Source organism: Eptatretus burgeri, chromosome 4 (genome assembly GCF_056783735.1).
Source record: "Eptatretus burgeri isolate ZD-2024b chromosome 4, Ebu_testis_v1, whole genome shotgun sequence".
Taxonomy (NCBI): Eukaryota; Metazoa; Chordata; class Myxini; order Myxiniformes; family Myxinidae; genus Eptatretus; species Eptatretus burgeri.
Window position 1 is genome coordinate 128,856,615 of NC_140964.1, and position 26,385 is coordinate 128,882,999.

The window sequence follows — 26,385 nt, forward strand, 5'->3', positions numbered from 1 at the left end:
ACTGTTGTGAATCTATCTACATTACATTGCATGTCACATTTGTCACACCTTCTGACTCACAGAAACTAAATTGAGAAGGGTTCGAGACCGGTTCCAGACAACCGCGACGACTGACTATTTTGCGATAAAAGTTGTCGCACGAATTTTTTGAACATGTTCAAAATTCCAGCGACACCAGAGCGACGTCCTGCGACTCACGTGGGGAAATTGAGAACCACCGCGAACATTTCCAGACATTTTGGAGAATCCCATTCGCATTTTGTCGCGAGCTGTCGCAGCCCAGTGAGATACAGGCTTTAGAAGGATTGATTAAGTGTTTTTCATTGTACATTCAGGTCAGGTTTCATTGTACTCACGTCAGGTCAGGTTCGATCTGTGACCTGCTACAGGTACCATGTAAACATGTACTAACCTGTTCCATGGTCGGGTTGTCGGCGACTAAACCGTCTCCCCCACCAGGTTTTCTGGTGATGAGGGTGTTTGGATATGGACACCCAGCAGGATTAAAAAAAAAAACCTGTCAAAGGGCGGAGGAGCTCCTTGTGAGCCAACGGCCATCCATATCTAGTGCCCAAATGTGTCTGTGGACGTCCTCCTGCAGTTGGGTTACTTCTTATAAGGAGGTTGGTGGCAGGATTTGCACTCCGGCCACCGTAAAACCCTTCATTCCGCAAAACGCAAAAACGCAAAAAAATCTGAAAACCCACTCCGTGGGAGTACCTCCTGCGCAGCTTCCCTTCGCAGGGCAGCTCACCGGATGACGGGATTGGGGCAAAGCCTTCGGGACCCCCAATCTTTGATGATAGGAGGGAAACCACGGGGTAACATCCCTGGGTCAGATTGCGGGAGAGTGTGTCGGAGTGGTGCTGAGGTGTCGTCCACCAGACGGCGGTCTCCTTGGGTTAACCTGAGGCGGTCCCTTCGGGTGGGTGCCTGGAATGTCCTCTCCCCAAGAGAGGATGATCACCTGTCTCTGTTATCATCTGAGCTCAAGCGTTTGGACATCGGGATTGCAGCTCTCTCTGAGGTTCGGAGACCGGATTGCGGTGAGATTATGGTGGGTGGTTACACCTACTATTGGTCTGGCCGCTCTGATGGTTACCATACCCAAGGAGTTGCTGTAGCTGTGTCCAATAAGCTGACCCCAATGATAATTGAGGTAACACTGGTCAACGAGTGTATTATGAGATTAAGGATTCGTCACTCCTTAGGTGTCATTTCCCTGGTCTCTGTTTATGCTCCGACTGAGGCGAGTGATCTCATCGTGAAGGATGCATTCTACGCCACACTCGAGTCTGTGGTTGATCAGTGCCCCAGACGAGATACACTTCTAGTCTTGGGGGATTTCAATGCATCGACTGGAACTGATGGGGATGGTTATGAGGTGTGTGTTGGTCCCCATGGGTCAGGAACTATGAACCAGAATAGCACTAAGTTCCTTGACTTTGCAAGAAGTCATGGACTTAGGGTGGCTGGTTCATGGTTTCAGCGCCCACAAGCTCATCGCTGGACTTGGTATTCCAACGCTGGCGGTGTGGCAAAGGAGATTGACCATGTCCTCATTGACGGTCGTTGGAGGATGATCCAGAACTGCAGGGTCTACCGGAGTGCTCAGTTCCTCAATACTGACCACAGGCTTGTTGTAGCAACTCTAAAGCTGCACCTTAAATCCTGGAGAATGGTACCATCCCAGCCGAGGCTGGATGTTGCCAAGCTCAGGGATGAGAGAGTAGCTGAGGAGTTTGCGAACAGGCTGAGTGGACACTTGGGGGGTCTGGGTGCTTTGGGGGTCCTGAAGAGTTGTGGAGCACCTTCAAGACCACCGTCCTTGATGTTGCCGGTGGATGCCTTGGAGCTCACCGCAGGGCAAAGAAGAATTTTGTCTCTCAAGGGACACTGGATACCATTGACCAGAGTCGCAGGGCCAGGCTGAATGGCAGAGCTGAGCTGTTCAGGGAGCTGAGGCGTAAAACTGTACGTGCACTGAGGGTGGACAAGGAGGCCTATGTGCGAGGAATCTGTGAGGGGGTAGAGCATCACCTGTGGACAGGTGATTCTCGTCCCGCTTACAGGGGAATTCGCGCATTACGTTCATCCAAGCCCATCCCTCGGAGCACTGCAGTTCGAGCAGAGAGTGGTAGGCTCTTGACAGAGGAGTCTGAAGTGAAGGCCCACTGGGCCGGTTACTTTGAGCGGTTGTACCAGGCTGATCCCCCAACTGTCGAGTTGGACGTCAAGGGTGTTACAATCCCTGTTGCTGACCCTAGAATCAACTGTGGTCCACCTTCGCTTGTGGAAACACGGGCTGCGGTGAACCAGTTGAAACGGGGCAAAGCTACAGGGATCTGTGGCATCCATGCCGAACTTCTCAAGGCTGGTGGAAATGCTGCACTAGTGTCATTGCATGCAGTTTTGTGCTCTGCCTGGAACACAGGCATCATCCCAACTGACTGGAAGAGGGGCCTTGTTGTCCCTCTCTGGAAAGGGAAGGGTGATCGCCAAGACTGCAACAACTACCGAGGGGTGACGCTGCTCTCAGTGCCGGGCAAGGTCTTTGCTCGGATAATTCTTGATAGGGTTCGCCACCATCTGCTTGAGCACCAGCGTCCAGAGCAGTCAGGCTTTACACCAAAGAGGTCAACGATTGACCGTATCCTTGCACTTCGTGTCCTCACCGAACGCAGACGAGAGTTTCGGCAGGGGCTGCTTGCAGCCGATGTTGATCTCTGTAAAGCGTTCGATTCAGTGAATCGGGATGTCCTCTGGAGGATTCTTGGTCTTCGTGGGGTGCCACCAAAACTGATCGATCTGATGTCTGAACTCTCTGGTACTGAGAGTGCTGTGAAGTGGGGTGGTACCATCTCTGACTTATTTCCAGTTGTTACTGGAGTTCGTCAGGGATGTGTACTTGCCCCCACACTTTTCAGCACTTGTATGGATTGGATTTTAGGAAGGATGTTGGAGAGATCAAGTTGCGGTGCATCGTTTGGGAATGTCAAGATCTCGGACCTTGATTTTGCAGATGATGCAGTCATCTTTGCGGAGACTTTAGACATCCTCTTGGGGGCCCTCGAGGTGCTGAATGAGGAGTCGGAGCCGTTGGGATTACGAGTTTCTTGGGTCAAAACTAAGATCCAGGCTTTCGGTGACATCTTGGATGCTGCTGTCCTGTCTGTGTCTGTTTGTGGTGAGGATGTTGAGGTCGTGGAGAGATTCACTTACCTTGGCAGTGATATTCATGTCTCTGCTGGCTGCGAGTCAGAGGTCAATAGACGTCTGGGTCGGGCCTGGGGAGTCATGGATTCACTGGATCATGGGGTGTGGCGCTGCCGGTACCTGTGCGGGAGGACGAAAGTCCGAGTCTTCAGGTCCTTGGTACTTCCAGTCTTGCTCTATGGGTGCGAGACTTGGACTCTGACCAAGGATCTGAGACGGAGACTTAATTCCTTTGGTACCAGGTCTCTTCGGAGAATCCTTGGCTATCGCTGGTCGGATTTTGTTTCCAACGAGCGGTTGCTGAGAGAGACTCGGATGAGATTTGTTACCTGCATAGTCCGTGAGCGCCAGTTGCGGCTGTATGGACATGTGGCTCGTTTTCCTGACGCTGATCCTGGAAACATTAGAAAGGAAAAAATAACTTGCACCAAAAACTTTAACATTTTCACGCTCACGCTCACGCCGGGGGTATCGCTATAGCTCTCTGTTCTTCGAACAGGCGAGCTAAACATGAAATAATTCTCATATCCAGATCCAGATTTGGATCTTTACCAAAATCGAATTGATTCATCCTTGTCACACACCTAACCTGTTCACTAAGGTTCATCCAAATCAGTGCACAACTTTTTGAGATATCCTGCACACAGACAGACAGACAGACAGACAGACAGAGGGGGGTGAAAACATAACTTCCCACCTTCAGTGGCAAAGGTAATAAATAAAATTCTCTGATCTGGATCTTCATCAAAATCTAATCAGTTCTTCCTTGTCACACACCCAACATGTCCACCAAGATTCATCCACATCTGTTCATAGATAAAAACAGACAGGTGTGAAAACATTCACTCTTTCCACCTTCGGTGATGGAGGTTATGAATAAAGATTTTTTTTGTTGTTTTTTTTTCTTTGGAGAAGGAGAAAAACTACAAAGCATCTCAAAATGCAAAGAATTAAATTTGACTGGCATAACCCGCGCTCTGCGCGACATGTTGGGGTGGGAGTGTTGGAGAAAGGAACTGATGCAGAGTATCAGTAGTAATTTTACCTTAATGCAGTAAGTGGAATATGATTTCACTGTTTCAGAACCATTTTATTTACTTTTTTTGTACCATGCACCTCATATGGTCTTTGAGATAATATAAGCCGAATATCACGTTACTCGAGTGCAGAACAAAGTCGAAGATAACGCGACACGAAACCACAAACTCGGAAACAATATACAAGATGAAAATGACTTTAAAAAATTGTTCATTTTATTAATTTGGGTTCTCCATATTCTCATTACAGTAAAATGTTAATGTCTGGACACACACTGAAGCTCAGATCTATACTAGTGTGTGTGTGTGTGTGTGTGTGTGTGTGTGTGTGTGTGTGTGTGTGTGTGTGTGTGTGTGTGTGTGTGTGTGTGTGTGTGTGTGTGTGTCTGCAACGCGAGGCTCCACAGCACAAACCAGCAAACTGATTATTTTTCAAATGGTAGTCCTTCAAAAATAGGGTGTCTATTTACCGTTATTTTCTATGAGGAGTGCCAGTTGGCAAAATACGCAATAGGAAAAATCTTGCCAGGCAGAGGAACAATTGTATGTGAACCAATATGTCTTGGCAATGAATCTTCGTCGGTGGATCGGTCAGAATGAAAAGCATCGTATCCAGCGCTTCGATCCTAGCGAATCCCTCGTCGCCTACCGGCTTGTTTATATATATCGGGGCGTATTATGTGATGTCGTCCGTCCGTTCCTGTCCGCACTCTAACTCCCAAAGTTTTCAACTTTCACGTTTCATCTTTGGTACCGAGGTACAGACTGTGGAGACGGTGTGTCGCGACATAGGTTCGTCATCTAAAGTGGTTGCCATGGCAACCCGGATGCTGTTTTGCATCCGTTCCTGTCCGCACTCGAACTCCCAAAGTTTTCAACTTTCACATTTCATATTTGGTACAAAGGTATAGACTGTGGAGACGGTGTGTCATGCAATAAGTTAGTCATCTAAAGTCGTTGCCATGGCAACCAGGATGCTGTTTTCTATGTCGTAGCACAATTCTGTATATACCTTCTTGTCCGGGCATATATTCTGCTCACTTGCGCTCTTGTTACTGATTGCAATATACAAATACATATTGTTGTGGTTACCAGATTCGCAAACCACCATTCAGGTCCCTTAGGTGAGGTATCTCGGCAAGTGCATGTGTAGTTAGGCCCAAACCCGTTGTCTAGTGGGAATACATGTCATTTATGCGAGCTGCGACTCTTCAGGATAGCCGTTTTTCTTTTACTATCTTTATTTTGGACCAACCGCCATGATCACAACCACAACATCAACCACCGACCACAACCACCGCTTCACCACAACCGCCACGACCTTCACGCACACCTCACAACCGTAGCATCGCCACCGTTCTTGCCCCGCTGTGGGTACCGGTGTTGGACTCATGCAGAACGCGCGTCGAACAGCGTGTACAAAATCACGGATTTTGTGCTTCAAAAACGGATCAAAAACGACACACGCCCACTTTTTGCCGTCCAATCGGTGAGCGAGGGGCGAATGGCCCCGCCCCAGAACGATCGATATATGCAAATTTGTGGATCAAAAAGCCTTCACGCCCACTTTTTCTCGGGCCAATGGGGAGCGAGGTGAAAGGTCAAAGGGAGGGGTCAAAGGCGAAGTTACGGGGGGATAAAAGGACGGTGTTCGTCAGTCAGAAGAGAGTCGCAAACGAGAACGAGAAGGAGTCGGAACGAACGAGAACGAGAACGGAAGGAGAACGAGAACGAGAAGGAGTCGGAGAAGAGAGAGAAGAGTGTGGAAGTCTGGAGCCCGAAGCCTGCAGTGGCTGGAGAAGCTGAAGAGAGTCGGACGAGGGGGTGCTCGCGTCGGTGCCAGGAGCTGCACGCCCGAGGGAGGCCGGCAGCGCGACCTGGCCGAGGTGGAGACGCACACCAGGGATAATAAAGATCCTCTATACCCCGAGCATCAGCAACCCCCTCCTGTTTCCCCCCGCGCTGAGATAGTGCGACCAAGGGGGCCCCGTTCCCACCCCCTGCCAGGCACTGTCCACGAGGCCCGCGGAGAGAGGCGCCATCGCCGCTCCGCGTCTCATCACCAGACGGGTAGGCCCGACCCGGTCTCGGCCTCAGGCCTGCCTCATTCTTGAGGGTATTTCTTTTCCTTGGTTTTGGGTATGTGTTGTCGGCGCCGTCTGTGAGGTAGAATTGTATAAGTGTTGCCGTGTGCTCGGTAGTCGGTATTAGCTCTGCATTGTTTTCGCTTTTATATTTGCTTTTTGTGTAAATGGAAGTGTGTTTTCTTTTTTTTGTGTGCATTTGGTGGAATTGTATTTGTGTGCTTCCCGTGTGCCGCGAATAAATGTGCTTTATTGTTGAACTGTTTCCCGCTTCGCTTCGTCTTTTCCTCCATTGAATCCCCATCTTGCTTCACGTAAAGGGTTGGTAGTGGGCTGAATACGCCCGATAATTAATCGAACCGTCGAGGTCGACGATAACACCGCTCGGTTATTCTGATAGTACGGAACGGGTCGCTTAAGTGGCCCGTGTCCGAAGTCGACCTGCGGCGAGGTGCGATCGCCCGGTCTACCCTCCGCGTGGGTACTTAGGTAGTTCGAATTTGGCGAGCAACCCTATCCCACGCGGGGGCTGATTGGCTCGATCGCGGTGAGACCGAAAGGTCCACCCGTGACTGGTTCCCGGCGTTAGTCCGAGAGGGTCACGACTGGATTGTCCGTCCGGTGGGCGACGTGCCGCGATTCGAGTTACGTGGCCGTCAGCACGCCGGCGGGCGCGAATCCGCGACACTGGTGTCAGGAGTGGGATACAAATTCATCGCCCTCCTCGCGGCACTGGTATCGGAGAAAAGGAAAACGGGCTGTCCTGTCTCCGGCTAAATTCACGGGAATCGGTCCAGGGGTGAGAGAAGCGACCCCCGATTCCCTCCAAATTACGAGCGAGCAAATTAACCCTTCACGAGAAGCAAGATGGCGTCTCAAGGCGAGCGGGAGCCGGGGGTATTAGAAATGTATATGTGTAATAATGTAGAGTCCATGGCCCAGGATGGAATCCCCGAGCAGGAAATGTTGATTGTGCAGGAACACGGACTCGCCCAACTGAACCCAGAACCTGAGGTGGGTGCGGCAGCGGCCGCGGTGTATGACACCTCCCCCCCCCCTCTCCACCAAAACCCTTCCCCGACCCCTGCCGAAACGGCTCACCCAAGCGCACCCGACATGACCCAGCTATACACCATGCTGGCAAAAATGTATGCGGAAACGACAGCGAAGATGATTGCGAACATGAACAAGCAAATGGACGAAGTAAAAACGAAGATGGATGCGAATATGAAAAACGAAATGAAAGGCATGAACGAAAAGATGGATACAAATACAAATGAAGTGAAAACGACGATGGATGCGAATACACAGCAAATGAGGGAAGAAATGAAAGAACTACGGCGTGAGACGCAGAACATGGGCCGATGCCTGCAGGCGGGCATGAAGGCCGTGACCAGGGAGCTGGGAATGGCGACTTCACGTGTGGGAGCAAACGAGCTGGAAGGGGGTACAACGGCTGACAGGCCCGCGGTGGAGGCGGGTGAAAAAATAATTCGTGGAACGTGTTGGGCGAGGGTCGTGACGATGACCGAAAGGGAGAAATTAAATGGGGAGACCAAAACGTGTGAGACGAGACACGAGGTGACGACAACAGAAATAATAGTTGAGACAAGGGAGGTAAAGGGTGAAGAGTTGGCAGAGACACGGGAGACAGAAAAAATAGAGGGAAGACTACACGATGAAGATGGGGTAAGTGACGCACACACACACACGGAGGTAGTGGAGGATAATGGGGGTGAGCTCGCGGAGCGTGTAGGGACCCGGTGCGAGCAGCGGGATGGCCTCCTCCAGGAACGAGGGGAGGGAGTATGCCCCCTTGAGGCGAGTCACGACCAGGTGAGTTCGGTCGTGCTTTGCGAGGTTGAGGGGACGAGTGCTGTGGACGGGTGCACGGAGAGCTTGGGGGGTGTAGAGGCCCCGGAGACCCTTGTGGGGACACGAATCCCCAGTGTGGTTGTCCCTGTGTGTGTGGTGCAAGGCGTGAGTGCGTTCCCGTGTGTGGAAGCGACCCCGTGTGTGAGTGGTGTGGTGGCGATGGTGCCAGAGTACGTGCTTCCCAGCACGCCGTGTGTGGATGAGGCACGGAGTGTGGATGAGGCACCGCGGTTGAGTTCCCCCGCGTGTGTGAATGAGGCACGGAGTGCGAGTGAGGCACCGCGGGTGAGTGCCCCCGCACGCGTGAGTGAACGGCCGTATGCAAGGGAGACCGTGTGTGTGAGAGAGCGGTATGTGAGGGAGATGTCGGTTGGCATGCGGGAGCACGCAGCCGCGTCTCCCCGTGTGAATGTGATGGAGTGGACTGTGTGCGTCGTAACACGCAGGTATGCGTGTGTGGAATGGCGACGACGGCGACATGGGAGAAACGAAAGCCGAGTAGCGGCTGTGGTTGTTTCGAGGACCGTGCCGGGTTCACCCAGCAGTGAGCACGCGGTTCGTGCTGTGCAACGCACGAGACCACCACGTGCTCGCTTGCGAGAGTGAAGTCCCGGTCCGGAAACGCACGCGGTGGATTTGCCGATCCCGCGGACGGACAAAGTTTAGGCAGGTAAATGGATTTGGACCGGACGGGTTCTCCACGCGATCGTGTGTGTTCAGCTCCAACGGACAAAGCACATGTGTTCGCGTGGGGAACCCCTCGAGACGTGGGGCTTGTGTTTTTTTTTTGCGCACGGTGACGTCATGGCTGCACGTGTGGTTGGAATCCGGCAGGAGGGGTATCTCTGCCGGATGGTACCGTCCAAGGAGGGACGAGGAACACGTGCAGCTGCATGACGTCACGGGCAGGTGCAAAGTGTGCGAGCTCTGAGTTGCCGCGCAGGTGCTGCGCATGGGAAAAAAAAAAAAAAAGCAAGCCTCACTTTCGGGTGTACAGGATTCCTGGGCAAGGGGTGAAAGACCCCCTTACCTGGGCACAGGATGGAAACTAGTTAGGGGGAAGGGTTAGTTTAGTTAGACCGACTTCATTGGGCAGGGGTAAGTCCTCATGGAGTCCGTGGAATGGATTAGGTAGAGGGATTTAGTGAGCTTTAGGTTGGGAAATAAAATGAATTTTTGAGTTAGGAGACAGAGACAGACTTGTGGATGTGTAGAGGGGACGTAGCTTAGCTACGTAGTGTTAAAAGGAACGTGCTATAGTATAAGGGACGACGTGGGAGCACGAGTTAGTTAGGGGATGCAGATAGAAGGATGGCAAGTTCAGCGGTGTGTGTGTTGAAGAGTTGTGGGTTGTGAGGTGAGTACGTGTACATGTTGAGTGAGTGAGGCCAGCGGGTCTGTGTGAGTGGAGCGAATGGGGAATGCATGGTGCGATGAGTGATTGGGGGGAGGAGTGACTCCTGCCCAAGGGACCCCCGGGGTCAGTGTAGAGTGAGTTAGCTGGGTTAGTCAAATTGAAAAATGGAGGTCGTTTTGTTGTTGGTGGGAAAGTAGGCTCGAGACCCATTTGGAGGGGTGCAGGAGCCCTGTTGACGGGCTTGGGAGCGTGGCTGCGAAAGGTGAGTATCGCTGAGTGGGTACCCCGGGCACCAGGCTCGTCGGCCGCGGTAGGCCATGGGCCCATGGGGGGCCGGGATAGAGTAGTGGGCACGGGTGCGCCTGCTTGGTGCGGGGGCCCGGGGCGCCATTAGCCGCGTGGGCAGTGTTGTGGGCACGGGTGACCCTCGGAAAGGGGCCCGGGAGGCCGGCCTGCCACGTGTGCGTTTCAGGGGAGGTGCCATGGGGGGCACTCCCCGGTGTTAGGGAGCTGGTAGGCTCGGAGGCAGTGTAGTGCCCGGGGGTGCCATAGCGGGAGATTCGGCAGAGGGTCGTGCCTGCCAAAGGGAGCCACGTGTCCCAGCCAGGAGACCGTGTGAGGGCACGGAGAGAAAATTGAGGGGCGAGGCCCGAAATTGTGAGGACACCAACACAGGCGACGGGAATCTGGGTTGTTAGAACCAATAGTTTAAGCGAGAAGCGCTTGTTGAAAGCCCCGGGGTAGTTTAGCAGTTAAATGGTTAGGGTAGATTAGGAGATGTACCCCTCCGCACCATCCATCCCCTCGCTGTCGTTGTGGGCCGCTGGACCCACTTGGTGTTAAGATCGCCGAACTCTGGGGAGGCCATTCTGAGGCTTCGTTGGGCCTCGACACAGGACGTTAGCTCTCCCTTATTCCCCTCCGGGAAGGGAACGTAGGGGTTGGGAGTAGGCTAAGTGACAGGATAGGTTAGCCGAACAAAGACGATAAAGGGGGTTAGGGGACGATTTATAGTGGGGAAGTAAAAATAAAAAAAAAAATAAAAAAATAAGTTGGGGCTAAATTGGGGTTTGACAAATTAAGGGAGTGGGTATGTACAGTAACGACAAAGGCTGGCCAACTTCATCGGCTGGCCGTGTTTTGCTTCAAGGCGGAGGCCGGCCAACTTCATCGGCAGCTGTGTGCTGCAAGGCCTGTGCCGGCCAGTTCGTCTGCAGCTGTGGTACTTCAAGGCCTGTGCCGGCCAGTTCATCTGCCGGCTGTGTTTGCCTGCAGCGGCCTTCTTCTGCGGGCTGTGTTTGCCTGCTACCTTTGCCATGCCATGCCCACTGCCCACGTTCACCAGCCCCGTTCAATTTTTGCTTTGCCCCCCCTGTTCATTTCCATGTGCGCCAGGATCTGAAAGCAACAGTTTGCAAGCTGCAAGAACTGCCCTGTTGGCAGCTACAACACGGGCCTGCAGTGGCGGCCCGTGCACCGTGTTTGTGTTCATGCATCCATTCGTTGTGCTCATTGCGTGTGCCACTTGAGCTGGCACGGAGACTGCGTTGTGCGGCCCATGCACCGTTGTGGTTCACTGCGTTCAGTTCAAAAGGGAAGGCCTTGGACTGCGTGTGAGCAGCCAGCCACGTTCCCTGTCACCTGCATTGTTTGAGCCAGAGACTGCATGCGGGCAGCCTGGCTCCCTGCTAACTGCTTTCTTTTTGCAGAGTTCAGTGATCCTGGGCCATGGTTTAGTGTAAAATTTGTAAGTTAAGGTTAAGATGTACTGTAAATATGAGTGTGCCCCCCGGCATGTCTGTCTAGCGCCGGCAATTTTATTTAAGTCGTCCGTGTGAGTGAGTTTGTTTAGGTAGTTACGCAGCCCTCAGGTTATTTATTTTGGGGACACGAATACCATGAATGTCGCACTCAGGGATCCGTAGGTAAAATGTACGAGGGGAAAACTACACATGATGGCACACGAAAATTTGACGACTCGGGACGAGTCTGTAAAAAGGGAAGGGGGTAGTGTTGTGGTTACCAGATTCGCAAACCACCATTCAGGTCCCTTAGGTGAGGTATCTCGGCAAGTGCATGTGTAGTTAGGCCCAAACCCGTTGTCTAGTGGGAATACATGTCATTTATGCGAGCTGCGACTCTTCAGGATAGCCGTTTTTCTTTTACTATCTTTATTTTGGACCAACCGCCATGATCACAACCACAACATCAACCACCGACCACAACCACCGCTTCACCACAACCGCCACGACCTTCACGCACACCTCACAACCGTAGCATCGCCACCGTTCTTGCCCCGCTGTGGGTACCGGTGTTGGACTCATGCAGAACGCGCGTCGAACAGCGTGTACAAAATCACGGATTTTGTGCTTCAAAAACGGATCAAAAACGACACACGCCCACTTTTTGCCGTCCAATCGGTGAGCGAGGGGCGAATTGGCCCCGCCCCCAGAACGATCGATATATGCAAATTTGTGGATCAAAAAGCCTTCACGCCCACTTTTTCTCGGGCCAATGGGGAGCGAGGTGAAAGGTCAAAGGGAGGGGGTCAAAGGCGAAGTTACGGGGGGATAAAAGGACGGTGTTCGTCAGTCAGAAGAGAGTCGCAAACGAGAACGAGAAGGAGTCGGAACGAACGAGAACGAGAACGGAAGGAGAACGAGAACGAGAAGGAGTCGGAGAAGAGAGAGAAGAGTGTGGAAGTCTGGAGCCCGAAGCCTGCAGTGGCTGGAGAAGCTGAAGAGAGTCGGACGAGGGGGTGCTCGCGTCGGTGCCAGGAGCTGCACGCCCGAGGGAGGCCGGCAGCGCGACCTGGCCGAGGTGGAGACGCACACCAGGGATAATAAAGATCCTCTATACCCCGAGCATCAGCAACCCCCTCCTGTTTCCCCCGCGCTGAGATAGTGCGACCAAGGGGCCCCGTTCCCACCCCTGCCAGGCACTGTCCACGAGGCCCGCGGAGAGAGGCGCCATCGCCGCTCCGCGTCTCATCACCAGACGGGTAGGCCCGACCCGGTCTCGGCCTCAGGCCTGCCTCATTCTTGAGGGTATTTCTTTTCCTTGGTTTTGGGTATGTGTTGTCGGCGCCGTCTGTGAGGTAGAATTGTATAAGTGTTGCCGTGTGCTCGGTAGTCGGTATTAGCTCTGCATTGTTTTCGCTTTTATATTTGCTTTTTGTGTAAATGGAAGTGTGTTTTCTTTTTTTTGTGTGCATTTGGTGGAATTGTATTTGTGTGCTTCCCGTGTGCCGCGAATAAATGTGCTTTATTGTTGAACTGTTTCCCGCTTCGCTTCGTCTTTTCCTCCATTGAATCCCCATCTTGCTTCACGTAAAGGGTTGGTAGTGGGCTGAATACGCCCGATAATTAATCGAACCGTCGAGGTCGACGATAACACCGCTCGGTTATTCTGATAGTACGGAACGGGTCGCTTAAGTGGCCCGTGTCCGAAGTCGACCTGCGGCGAGGTGCGATCGCCCGGTCTACCCTCCGCGTGGGTACTTAGGTAGTTCGAATTTGGCGAGCAACCCTATCCCACGCGGGGGCTGATTGGCTCGATCGCGGTGAGACCGAAAGGTCCACCCGTGACTGGTTCCCGGCGTTAGTCCGAGAGGGTCACGACTGGATTGTCCGTCCGGTGGGCGACGTGCCGCGATTCGAGTTACGTGGCCGTCAGCACGCCGGCGGGCGCGAATCCGCGACACTGGTGTCAGGAGTGGGATACAAATTCATCGCCCTCCTCGCGGCACTGGTATCGGAGAAAAGGAAAACGGGCTGTCCTGTCTCCGGCTAAATTCACGGGAATCGGTCCAGGGGTGAGAGAAGCGACCCCCGATTCCCTCCAAATTACGAGCGAGCAAATTAACCCTTCACGAGAAGCAAGATGGCGTCTCAAGGCGAGCGGGAGCCGGGGGTATTAGAAATGTATATGTGTAATAATGTAGAGTCCATGGCCCAGGATGGAATCCCCGAGCAGGAAATGTTGATTGTGCAGGAACACGGACTCGCCCAACTGAACCCAGAACCTGAGGTGGGTGCGGCAGCGGCCGCGGTGTATGACACCTCCCCCCCCCCTCTCCACCAAAACCCTTCCCCGACCCCTGCCGAAACGGCTCACCCAAGCGCACCCGACATGACCCAGCTATACACCATGCTGGCAAAAATGTATGCGGAAACGACAGCGAAGATGATTGCGAACATGAACAAGCAAATGGACGAAGTAAAAACGAAGATGGATGCGAATATGAAAAACGAAATGAAAGGCATGAACGAAAAGATGGATACAAATACAAATGAAGTGAAAACGACGATGGATGCGAATACACAGCAAATGAGGGAAGAAATGAAAGAACTACGGCGTGAGACGCAGAACATGGGCCGATGCCTGCAGGCGGGCATGAAGGCCGTGACCAGGGAGCTGGGAATGGCGACTTCACGTGTGGGAGCAAACGAGCTGGAAGGGGGTACAACGGCTGACAGGCCCGCGGTGGAGGCGGGTGAAAAAATAATTCGTGGAACGTGTTGGGCGAGGGTCGTGACGATGACCGAAAGGGAGAAATTAAATGGGGAGACCAAAACGTGTGAGACGAGACACGAGGTGACGACAACAGAAATAATAGTTGAGACAAGGGAGGTAAAGGGTGAAGAGTTGGCAGAGACACGGGAGACAGAAAAAATAGAGGGAAGACTACACGATGAAGATGGGGTAAGTGACGCACACACACACACGGAGGTAGTGGAGGATAATGGGGGTGAGCTCGCGGAGCGTGTAGGGACCCGGTGCGAGCAGCGGGATGGCCTCCTCCAGGAACGAGGGGAGGGAGTATGCCCCCTTGAGGCGAGTCACGACCAGGTGAGTTCGGTCGTGCTTTGCGAGGTTGAGGGGACGAGTGCTGTGGACGGGTGCACGGAGAGCTTGGGGGGTGTAGAGGCCCCGGAGACCCTTGTGGGGACACGAATCCCCAGTGTGGTTGTCCCTGTGTGTGTGGTGCAAGGCGTGAGTGCGTTCCCGTGTGTGGAAGCGACCCCGTGTGTGAGTGGTGTGGTGGCGATGGTGCCAGAGTACGTGCTTCCCAGCACGCCGTGTGTGGATGAGGCACGGAGTGTGGATGAGGCACCGCGGTTGAGTTCCCCCGCGTGTGTGAATGAGGCACGGAGTGCGAGTGAGGCACCGCGGGTGAGTGCCCCCGCACGCGTGAGTGAACGGCCGTATGCAAGGGAGACCGTGTGTGTGAGAGAGCGGTATGTGAGGGAGATGTCGGTTGGCATGCGGGAGCACGCAGCCGCGTCTCCCCGTGTGAATGTGATGGAGTGGACTGTGTGCGTCGTAACACGCAGGTATGCGTGTGTGGAATGGCGACGACGGCGACATGGGAGAAACGAAAGCCGAGTAGCGGCTGTGGTTGTTTCGAGGACCGTGCCGGGTTCACCCAGCAGTGAGCACGCGGTTCGTGCTGTGCAACGCACGAGACCACCACGTGCTCGCTTGCGAGAGTGAAGTCCCGGTCCGGAAACGCACGCGGTGGATTTGCCGATCCCGCGGACGGACAAAGTTTAGGCAGGTAAATGGATTTGGACCGGACGGGTTCTCCACGCGATCGTGTGTGTTCAGCTCCAACGGACAAAGCACATGTGTTCGCGTGGGGAACCCCTCGAGACGTGGGGCTTGTGTTTTTTTTTGCGCACGGTGACGTCATGGCTGCACGTGTGGTTGGAATCCGGCAGGAGGGGTATCTCTGCCGGATGGTACCGTCCAAGGAGGGACGAGGAACACGTGCAGCTGCATGACGTCACGGGCAGGTGCAAAGTGTGCGAGCTCTGAGTTGCCGCGCAGGTGCTGCGCATGGGAAAAAAAAAAAAAAAGCAAGCCTCACTTTCGGGTGTACAGGATTCCTGGGCAAGGGGTGAAAGACCCCCTTACCTGGGCACAGGATGGAAACTAGTTAGGGGGAAGGGTTAGTTTAGTTAGACCGACTTCATTGGGCAGGGGTAAGTCCTCATGGAGTCCGTGGAATGGATTAGGTAGAGGGATTTAGTGAGCTTTAGGTTGGGAAATAAAATGAATTTTTGAGTTAGGAGACAGAGACAGACTTGTGGATGTGTAGAGGGGACGTAGCTTAGCTACGTAGTGTTAAAAGGAACGTGCTATAGTATAAGGGACGACGTGGGAGCACGAGTTAGTTAGGGGATGCAGATAGAAGGATGGCAAGTTCAGCGGTGTGTGTGTTGAAGAGTTGTGGGTTGTGAGGTGAGTACGTGTACATGTTGAGTGAGTGAGGCCAGCGGGTCTGTGTGAGTGGAGCGAATGGGGAATGCATGGTGCGATGAGTGATTGGGGGGAGGAGTGACTCCTGCCCAAGGGACCCCCGGGGTCAGTGTAGAGTGAGTTAGCTGGGTTAGTCAAATTGAAAAATGGAGGTCGTTTTGTTGTTGGTGGGAAAGTAGGCTCGAGACCCATTTGGAGGGGTGCAGGAGCCCTGTTGACGGGCTTGGGAGCGTGGCTGCGAAAGGTGAGTATCGCTGAGTGGGTACCCCGGGCACCAGGCTCGTCGGCCGCGGTAGGCCATGGGCCCATGGGGGGCCGGGATAGAGTAGTGGGCACGGGTGCGCCTGCTTGGTGCGGGGGCCCGGGGCGCCATTAGCCGCGTGGGCAGTGTTGTGGGCACGGGTGACCCTCGGAAAGGGGCCCGGGTGGCCGGCCTGCCACGTGTGCGGTTCAGGCGAGGTGCCATGGGGGGCACTCCCCGGTGTTAGGGAGCTGGTAGGCTCGGAGGCAGTGTAGTGCCCGGGGGTGCCATAGCGGGAGATTCGGCAGAGGGTCGTGCCTGCCAAAGGGAGCCACGTGTCCCAGCCAGGAGACCGTGTGAGGGCACGGAGAGAAAATTGAGGGGCGAGGCCCGAAATTGTGAGGACACCAACACAGGCGACGGGAATCTGGGTTGTTAGAACCAATAGTTTAAGCGAGAAGCGCTTGTTGAAAGCCCCGGGGTAGTTTAGCAGTTAAATGGTTAGGGTAGATTAGGAGATGTACCCCTCCGCACCATCCATCCCTCGCTGTCGTTGTGGGCCGCTGGACCCACTTGGTGTTAAGATCGCCGAACTCTGGGGAGGCCATTCTGAGGCTTCGTTGGGCCTCGACACAGGACGTTAGCTCTCCCTTATTCCCCTCCGGGAAGGGAACGTAGGGGTTGGGAGTAGGCTAAGTGACAGGATAGGTTAGCCGAACAAAGACGATAAAGGGGGTTAGGGGACGATTTATAGTGGGGAAGTAAAAATAAAAAAAAAAATAAAAAAATAAGTTGGGGCTAAATTGGGGTTTGACAAATTAAGGGAGTGGGTATGTACAGTAACGACAAAGGCTGGCCAACTTCATCGGCTGGCCGTGTTTTGCTTCAAGGCGGAGGCCGGCCAACTTCATCGGCAGCTGTGTGCTGCAAGGCCTGTGCCGGCCAGTTCGTCTGCAGCTGTGGTACTTCAAGGCCTGTGCCGGCCAGTTCATCTGCCGGCTGTGTTTGCCTGCAGCGGCCTTCTTCTGCGGGCTGTGTTTGCCTGCTACCTTTGCCATGCCATGCCCACTGCCCACGTTCACCAGCCCCGTTCAATTTTTGCTTTGCCCCCCCTGTTCATTTCCATGTGCGCCAGGATCTGAAAGCAACAGTTTGCAAGCTGCAAGAACTGCCCTGTTGGCAGCTACAACACGGGCCTGCAGTGGCGGCCCGTGCACCGTGTTTGTGTTCATGCATCCATTCGTTGTGCTCATTGCGTGTGCCACTTGAGCTGGCACGGAGACTGCGTTGTGCGGCCCATGCACCGTTGTGGTTCACTGCGTTCAGTTCAAAAGGGAAGGCCTTGGACTGCGTGTGAGCAGCCAGCCACGTTCCCTGTCACCTGCATTGTTTGAGCCAGAGACTGCATGCGGGCAGCCTGGCTCCCTGCTAACTGCTTTCTTTTGCAGAGTTCAATGATCCTGGGCCATGGTTTAGTGTAAAATTTGTAAGTTAAGGTTAAGATGTACTGTAAATATGAGTGCGCCCCCGGCATGTCTGTCTAGCGCCGGCAATTTTATTTAAGTCGTCCGTGTGAGTGAGTTTGTTTAGGTAGTTACGCAGCCCTCAGGTTATTTATTTTGGGGACACGAATACCATGAATGTCGCACTCAGGGATCCGTAGGTAAAATGTACGAGGGGAAAACTACACATGATGGCACACGAAAATTTGACGACTCGGGACGAGTCTGTAAAAAGGGAAGGGGGTAGTGTTGTGGTTACCAGATTCGCAAACCACCATTCAGGTCCCTTAGGTGAGGTATCTCGGCAAGTGCATGTGTAGTTAGGCCCAAACCCGTTGTCTAGTGGGAATACATGTCATTTATGCGAGCTGCGACTCTTCAGGATAGCCGTTTTTCTTTTACTATCTTTATTTTGGACCAACCGCCATGATCACAACCACAACATCAACCACCGACCACAACCACCGCTTCACCACAACCGCCACGACCTTCACGCACACCTCACAACCGTAGCATCGCCACCGTTCTTGCCCCGCTGTGGGTACCGGTGTTGGACTCATGCAGAACGCGCGTCGAACAGCGTGTACAAAATCACGGATTTTGTGCTTCAAAAACGGATCAAAAACGACACACGCCCACTTTTTGCCGTCCAATCGGTGAGCGAGGGGCGAATTGGCCCCGCCCCCAGAACGATCGATATATGCAAATTTGTGGATCAAAAAGCCTTCACGCCCACTTTTTCTCGGGCCAATGGGGAGCGAGGTGAAAGGTCAAAGGGAGGGGGTCAAAGGCGAAGTTACGGGGGGATAAAAGGACGGTGTTCGTCAGTCAGAAGAGAGTCGCAAACGAGAACGAGAAGGAGTCGGAACGAACGAGAACGAGAACGGAAGGAGAACGAGAACGAGAAGGAGTCGGAGAAGAGAGAGAAGAGTGTGGAAGTCTGGAGCCCGAAGCCTGCAGTGGCTGGAGAAGCTGAAGAGAGTCGGACGAGGGGGTGCTCGCGTCGGTGCCAGGAGCTGCACGCCCGAGGGAGGCCGGCAGCGCGACCTGGCCGAGGTGGAGACGCACACCAGGGATAATAAAGATCCTCTATACCCCGAGCATCAGCAACCCCCCTCCTGTTTCCCCCCGCGCTGAGATAGTGCGACCAAGGGGGCCCCGTTCCCACCCCCTGCCAGGCACTGTCCACGAGGCCCGCGGAGAGAGGCGCCATCGCCGCTCCGCGTCTCATCACCAGACGGGTAGGCCCGACCCGGTCTCGGCCTCAGGCCTGCCTCATTCTTGAGGGTATTTCTTTTCCTTGGTTTTGGGTATGTGTTGTCGGCGCCGTCTGTGAGGTAGAATTGTATAAGTGTTGCCGTGTGCTCGGTAGTCGGTATTAGCTCTGCATTGTTTTCGCTTTTATATTTGCTTTTTGTGTAAATGGAAGTGTGTTTTCTTTTTTTTGTGTGCATTTGGTGGAATTGTATTTGTGTGCTTCCCGTGTGCCGCGAATAAATGTGCTTTATTGTTGAACTGTTTCCCGCTTCGCTTCGTCTTTTCCTCCATTGAATCCCCATCTTGCTTCACGTAAAGGGTTGGTAGTGGGCTGAATACGCCCGATAATTAATCGAACCGTCGAGGTCGACGATAACACCGCTCGGTTATTCTGATAGTACGGAACGGGTCGCTTAAGTGGCCCGTGTCCGAAGTCGACCTGCGGCGAGGTGCGATCGCCCGGTCTACCCTCCGCGTGGGTACTTAGGTAGTTCGAATTTGGCGAGCAACCCTATCCCACGCGGGGGCTGATTGGCTCGATCGCGGTGAGACCGAAAGGTCCACCCGTGACTGGTTCCCGGCGTTAGTCCGAGAGGGTCACGACTGGATTGTCCGTCCGGTGGGCGACGTGCCGCGATTCGAGTTACGTGGCCGTCAGCACGCCGGCGGGCGCGAATCCGCGACAATATATTGCTTTAAAATTATTTGGATCAGACTTCACTGCAATGCTTTATAAAAATATATTAATTATATTAGACTAGTCTTTTAAAAACGATAAATGTATAAACAGGCGAGCATTGGGTGGCTTTGACACCAACTCTGGTTAAAGTGATTCTTCACCATTGAGATATAGGGCCAAAAACGATATCGGACTGTATAGCATATTTCAAAAATGTATTGGGCCTGATATGTTCTCGTGGATCAGGCATTGCGCGGCATCGGTATGAGCTCTACCGAGTGAACTTCTAGTTTATTGATTCTTCATAATTGAGAGATGGGGAAAAAACTATAAAAACACGATGTTTAAAAAAAGTTGTGGACGGATTATGACAAACCTTGGTGGAAGAGTTGGTTAGATAACAAGAACAAACCGATTTTATTTTTTGGTTCAAGTCCGCATTCAGATCCGGCCCATCAGTGGGATACAAAAGGTAAACTGTTCAGCCTGGCAGAGGCATGCACTCTACCGAATGCCATTCTAATTCTTCTGTTCTGTTCTTGCATATGGCAGCTTGGCTGCTGGGTAGCTGTCATTTATTGGAAGCATGGCTGTGCCGCTAATGCTGTGCCCCTCCACCAGTCCACTGGTACTCATTCCGCCAACTTCGGAAGGATGACAGGCTGAGTCAACCCCACCTGGTGTTATTTCAGCAGCCAACAGGGCTTGAACTGAGGACCCAAAGATCCTAAGCCAGCCACCTTTACTGCAAAGCCAACACCTGGCATTCTAATTTTTACATATGTAGATATATTTTGCATCACTTTGTACTTTGCACCTATTGTACCAACTTTACCCCATTTGGAGGACGGCAGGCAGCAGAGATGTTGCTGACAATATCTGCGTAGGCAGTTGGTGGAACGGAGAGGTAGAAAAGGCGACCAGCCTCCACCAGGCCTTCCTGTGCCACTTCTGTTCCCAAGTTTGAACACAGGTCAATATAGTCCTGAGGAAGGTGTAACCGCACAGACCGCACCAACCGCATAAACTGCTCCCTATAAACAATACGAGTGGGACAGAATAAAAAGTGTGGGTTAAATTTGCAGGCATATCATGACCAGCAACATAAATATCGGTGGCAGAGCAAGAAGAATATTTCACCTGAGTAGCTGACACAACGGTTCACGGGCACCAATTTCAGGTGGGCACCGCAGCCCCCCTTCACGTATCGTCCGAAACAATCGAGCCTCGCTCTCCGCTCCGCCATTTCGACTTGCACCAAAGAAGGAGAAGGTGAAGTGCGATCGTGGCGGTGCGGACAAATTGCAGTACACGGAGAACAGGCCCGGCCACAATCGGCGTCTGGCCAGGTCTCCAGTTGCCCCCAACAACACCACGTTGACATGATCGCCATGAGATGTCGCGGGCAACAGGACAAGCGCCAGCAGCAACAACAGCGGCATCTGCAGAGTCGGCTGCAAATTGGACGCCATGAAAAGATGCCAAAAAACGTCGCTTCTCTGTGGATTTGAGAGCTCGAGATTAAACCCCCCCCCCCCCCCCGAGTCGAAACAAGTGTACTTTACGTTAACAATTCAGTTGATGCGGTTGCAGATTCGCAGCTGCAGGAATCAGTCCAAACTGGCAAGAGTTGCTTCATTCGACTTCCAACGAGCAGCCTCCACCATGTCGGACGGTGCAGATGGGAAAGAAAGCAGACAAAACAGAACATCATCGGTTAGCACGGTACCTCGGTATACATTGCTCAAGACACGGGAGGTACAGGACAGCAGAGTGGTCGGTGTTATGACGTAATAAGCAGCACACAGTCGGTACCACGTGACGAACCTGAGTGCACTGTATAGCACGTACAGTGCACCGCCGTGACAGTACGTATATTATTGTAACTATTTTGCAACTTTGTATAATTCCAATAAATGCTGAGTACAGTACTGATGGTAAGTATCCACTGAGAAAGAGTACGAACATTTCAATCAGTATAATTATATATATATTTACATTCCCCTCATTCAAACGGGTATAGGGACAACGGACGGTGATGTACAGTACAGTAGAGTACAGTACATTAATGGTACTGTATTGCTGTAGATACGTCACTTATCACTGAATGAATATCTTTCGAGTAATCGGTTAAATAATATAAATCGACTTGAGGTTCAAAAAAAAACAGGTAATAAACAATTAATGAATACAAAGCGCTTGAAGTGCGTGAGGTAACATCTCGAAGCGTGCGAAACGGAGGCGAACACGTGACGTCATGGTGACGCACGCTCTCCGTCATCACGCAACGCGCCGTCCTGGAGCTGGGTGGGCAGTGAGAGGATGTGCCCGATATTTTTGGCGCTCGCACATCAAAATAAACCCTCCACGGTTAAAAATAGTGCGGCGAAGGCACGGGGGTGCCGGAAACAACGCGTTCGCGGGTTTTTATAGGAAAGCCTCCCACACCCTCAAATTTATTATTCCACATGACCTTATGTTTAATAATAGAATTACAATAATATTGGCTATATTAATCTCCTGGAGTTACTCTTGTTGTACGAGTCTTCGTCGCCATTATTATTATCTATATATTAATAGTGAAGGACCAATTTTGTGCTCGTCCGAGCGGTCGCGTCACGTTTTTCTCGGTACGGTGACCTGGACTGAAAGAAACGTCGTATCTGAAAGTGCATCGCACATCGTGGCAATAGTCAAACTTCAACTCTGAAGCAGAATAAGCACTTTTCGTTTTGCATTCGTTTCCATGGCGACGTGTGACGTCACCACTGAGAGGCGTCAGGACGTCATGACATCATCAGTCATTCGCTGACGTCATTACGTCTGTCGTCGACGGACCGTCACCGCTGAGCGGTGTAATTCCACTCCTCGAAAATAGCGTCTGCAATGTAAAACCCTCTTCTGCACATTCTGACTACCTCAGAATGTGAATTTGACACAAAAAAATGTAACAAGAAACATTGTATCTTCTATATATTAATACTGAAGGACCAATTTTGTGCTATTCCTAGCGGTCGCGTCACGTTTTTCTCGGTACTGTGATCTGAGAAGTTTTGACACGGTGTTTGTACGTCAAAGTAGACACGTGCACAAATCAGGGGACTTCTTCACAAGGAGTAGTGCACACCAAAATGTCGTGTACAAGGACGTTTTGTAGGCCTCATGAGGTAAGGCCATGGAGTACATCAACTGGGATCCGGCTCTCACAAGAGCCGCCACTGGTTGTCATATTGGGCTCATGGAACGGAATCCGTCTGTGACGGAGTTTAGGCTAGTTATTATTATTAGTGCCCTATATAAATATATATAATACGGCCGCTTTCACGAGACAACATCTGGTTTACACTTAACGAAATAATAATAAAATAAGTGCAAAGTGTTACAAGCACGATCAACAATCTGCACGTGCCAACTGTACACACCACCTGCCTCCTTCACATTACAGTACGATTCAAGTACAGTGCATAGTGCGGACACTCGGAAGGACGTTAAGCTGGGTGTCCCGTCTGCCGGCATCAGTTGGTGAACGCCTTGAAGATCCCGCGATGTCCTTCGCGAAAAGTAGGAAAGTCATCGCCGGCATCCTGAATAAATTACAAATTACTGCCCCAACTACTGCTGGGGAGAGGGACACTCCAACAGTGTGTGCGTGCGTGCGTGCACACATGTATATCGATACATGTGGAGTGTGATGAGCATTCCCTCGATCTCCATTGGACACAGTCCTACACCAAATCATCACCTCCAACTCAGACGCCTCGGCCCAGTCACTCTGTTAAACAGACAAAGATAACATGGTCAACATTGGTTAAACATCAAACGGAGCTGCCTATGTGGATTTCAAGCATATTTGCCCTCATCTGGACATCATACTGATACATATCTAACCAATGATGACCACATTTGTCGTTTGCACATCAGACGCACCTCCTGACTGTTATGGCGAGCATCGCAGCAGATTACGTCTCGCACGATAAAACCGCATAATCCGCAAAGAACAAGCATCTGCCTGCCACCCAGACGATTGTTCCCACTAATGCAAACCATTCAACCAGAAGATGTGATCGGAGGGTTAATCGAAACATATGGAGTGTGACGAGCACTCCCCTGATCCCCATTGGACACAGTCCTATGACACATTGGACAAAGTCTGTATATGCTTACATATACATACATACATAGACACATACATACACACACACACAAACACAAAAACACACACACACACACACACACACACACACACACACACACACACACACACACACACACACTATCTTCAATATCCTGCATAATGCGGACAAAGGTCATGAACAGCGCAAATAAGACTGGTGTTGGCTCAGTGGCTAGGGTGGTGGCTTGGGATCCTTGGGTCCCGAGTTCAAGCCCTGTCGGCCGCTGAATTAATACACCACGGGGTTGACTCAGCCTGTCATCCTTCCGAGGTTGGCGAAATGAGTACCAGTTCCAGTGTGTGTACTGGTAGTGGGGCACTGCATCAGCGACATAGTCGAGCTTCAAGAAATGATAGCTACCCCGGCAGCTAAGCTGCCATACGACTATCAACAGTGCAAATAGTGTGGACAATTGTTCCAACAGAGTGTGGACAAACCACGGGATAGTGTGGACAAGTTATAGTATATAGTGTGGACAAAGTACAGCGTAAATTACAAAATTATACATGACAGCATGGAGAAGTTATAGCATATAGTGTGGACAAAGTACAATGTAAATTACAAAATTATACAGTAGAGTGTGGACAAGTTATAGTATATAGTGTGGACAAAGTACAGTGGAAATTACAAAATTATACAGTAGATCGTGGACAAGTTATATTATATAGTGCGGACAAAGTACAATGTAAATTACAAAATTATACATTACAGCGTGAACAAGTTATAGTATATAGTGTGGACAAAGTACAGCGTAAATTACAAAATTATACATTACAGCGTGGACAAGTTATAGTATATAGTGTGTACAAAGTACAGCGTAAATTACGAAATTATACAGTGGAGCATGTACAGGTTATAGTGTGGACAAAGTACAGTGGAAATTACAAAATTATAGAGTAGAGTATGGAGAAGTTGCAGTAAATAGTGTGGACAAAATACAGTAAAAAGTACAAAATTATAGAGTAGAGTGTGGACAAGTTGCAGGATATAGTGTGGACAAAGTACAGTGTAAATGACAAAATTATAGAGTAGAGTGTGGACAAGTTGCAGTATATAGTGTGGGCAAAGTACAGTGTAAATGACAAAATTATCGAGTAGAGTGTGGACAAGTTGTAGTATATAGTGTGGACAAGTTGTAGTATATAGTGTGGACAAGTTGTAGTATATAGTGTGGACAAAGTACAGTGCAAAGAACAAAATTATAGAGTAGAGTGTGGACAAGTTGCAGTATATAGTGTGGACAAAGTTCAGTATAAAGTACATAATTATAGAGTAGAGTGTGGACAAGTTGCAGTATATAGTGTGGACAAAGTACAGTGTAAAGTACAAAATTATAGAGTAGAGTGTGGACAAGTTGCAGTATATAGTGTGGACAAAGTACAGTGGAAAGTACAAAATTATAGAGAAGAGTGTGGATAAGTTCCAGTATATAATGTGGACAAAGTACAGTGCAAAGTACAAAATTATAGAGTCGAGTGTGGACAAGTTGCAGTATATAGTGTGGACAAAGTACAGTGTAAAGTACAAAATTATACAGTAGAGTGTGGACAAGTTGCAGTGCATCGTGTGGACAAAGTACAGTATAAAGTACAAAATTATAGAGTAGAGTGTGGATAAGTTGCAGTCTATAGTGTGGACAAAGTACAGTGTAAAGTACAAAATTATAGAGTAGAGTGTGGACAAGTTGCAGTATATATTGTGGCCAAAGTACAGTGTAAATTACAAAATTATAGAGTACAGTGTGGAAAAGTTGCAGTGCATAGTGTGGACAAAGTACAGTGTAAATACAAAATTATAGAGTAGAGTGTGGACATGTTGCAGTACATAGTGTGGGCAAAGTAGTGTAAATTACAAAATTATAGAGTAGAGTGTGGACAAGTTGCAGTACATAGTGTGGACAAAGTACAGTATAAAGTACATCATTATAGAGTAGAGTGTGGACAAGTTGCAGTATATAGTGTGGTCAAAGTACAGTGTAAATTACAAAATTATAGAGTAGAGTGTGGACAAGTTGCAGTGTATAGTGTCGACAAAGTACAATGTAAAGTACAAAATTATAGAGTGGGGTATGGACAAGTTTCACTATATAGTGTGGACAAAGTACAGTGTAAATTACAAAATTATAGAGTAGAGTGTGGACAAGTTGCAGTATATAGTGTGGACAAAGTACAGTGTTATTACAAAATTATAGAGTAGAGTGTGGACAAGTTGCAGTATATAGTGTGGTCAAAGTACAGTGTAAATTACAAAATTATAGAGTAGAGTGTGGACAAGTTGCAGTATATAGTGTGGACAAAGTACAGTGTAAATACAAAATTATAGAGTAGAGTGTGGACAAGTTGCAGTATATAGTGTGGACAAAGTACAGCATAAATTATAAAATTATAGAGTAGAGTATGGAGAAGTTGCAGTATATAGTGTGGACAAAGTAGTGTAAAGAACAAAATTATAGAGTAGAGTGTGGACAAGTTGCAGTATATAGTGTGGACAAAGTACAGTGTAAAGTACAAAATTATAGAGAAGAGTGTGGATAAGTGCCAGTATATAATGTGGGCAAAGTACAAAATTATAGAGTAGAGTGTGGACAAGTTGCAGTACATAGTGTGAACAAAGTACAGTGTAAATTACAAAATTATAGAGTCGAGTGTGGACAAGTTGCAGTACATAGTGTGTGCAAAGTAGTGTAAATTACAAAATT

The 26,385-nt window shown here is 50.7% G+C and overlaps 1 protein-coding gene across 8 annotated transcripts in view; it reads right to left on the bottom strand.

Moving 5' to 3' along the window:
* Nucleotides 1–26,385, bottom strand: part of LOC147029093 (GDH/6PGL endoplasmic bifunctional protein-like) — a 67,697-nt gene that overhangs the window by 33,513 nt on the left and 7,799 nt on the right. The window contains exons 1-4 of one of the 8 annotated variants that reach the window (XM_085880065.1): nucleotides 21,705–22,920; nucleotides 21,078–21,170; nucleotides 20,653–20,966; nucleotides 20,348–20,546 (exon numbers count right to left, since the gene is read on the bottom strand). In XM_085880065.1, coding sequence (XP_085736191.1) covers nucleotides 20,348–20,546; nucleotides 20,653–20,954 — 501 coding nt within the window. In that variant the 5' untranslated portion in view covers nucleotides 20,955–20,966; nucleotides 21,078–21,170; nucleotides 21,705–22,920. Of the gene's footprint in view, nucleotides 1–20,347; nucleotides 20,547–20,652; nucleotides 22,922–26,385 lie in introns of those variants that run through there. The other 7 variants (XM_085880066.1, XM_085880067.1, XM_085880060.1 and 4 more) reach the window with 7 other exon arrangements.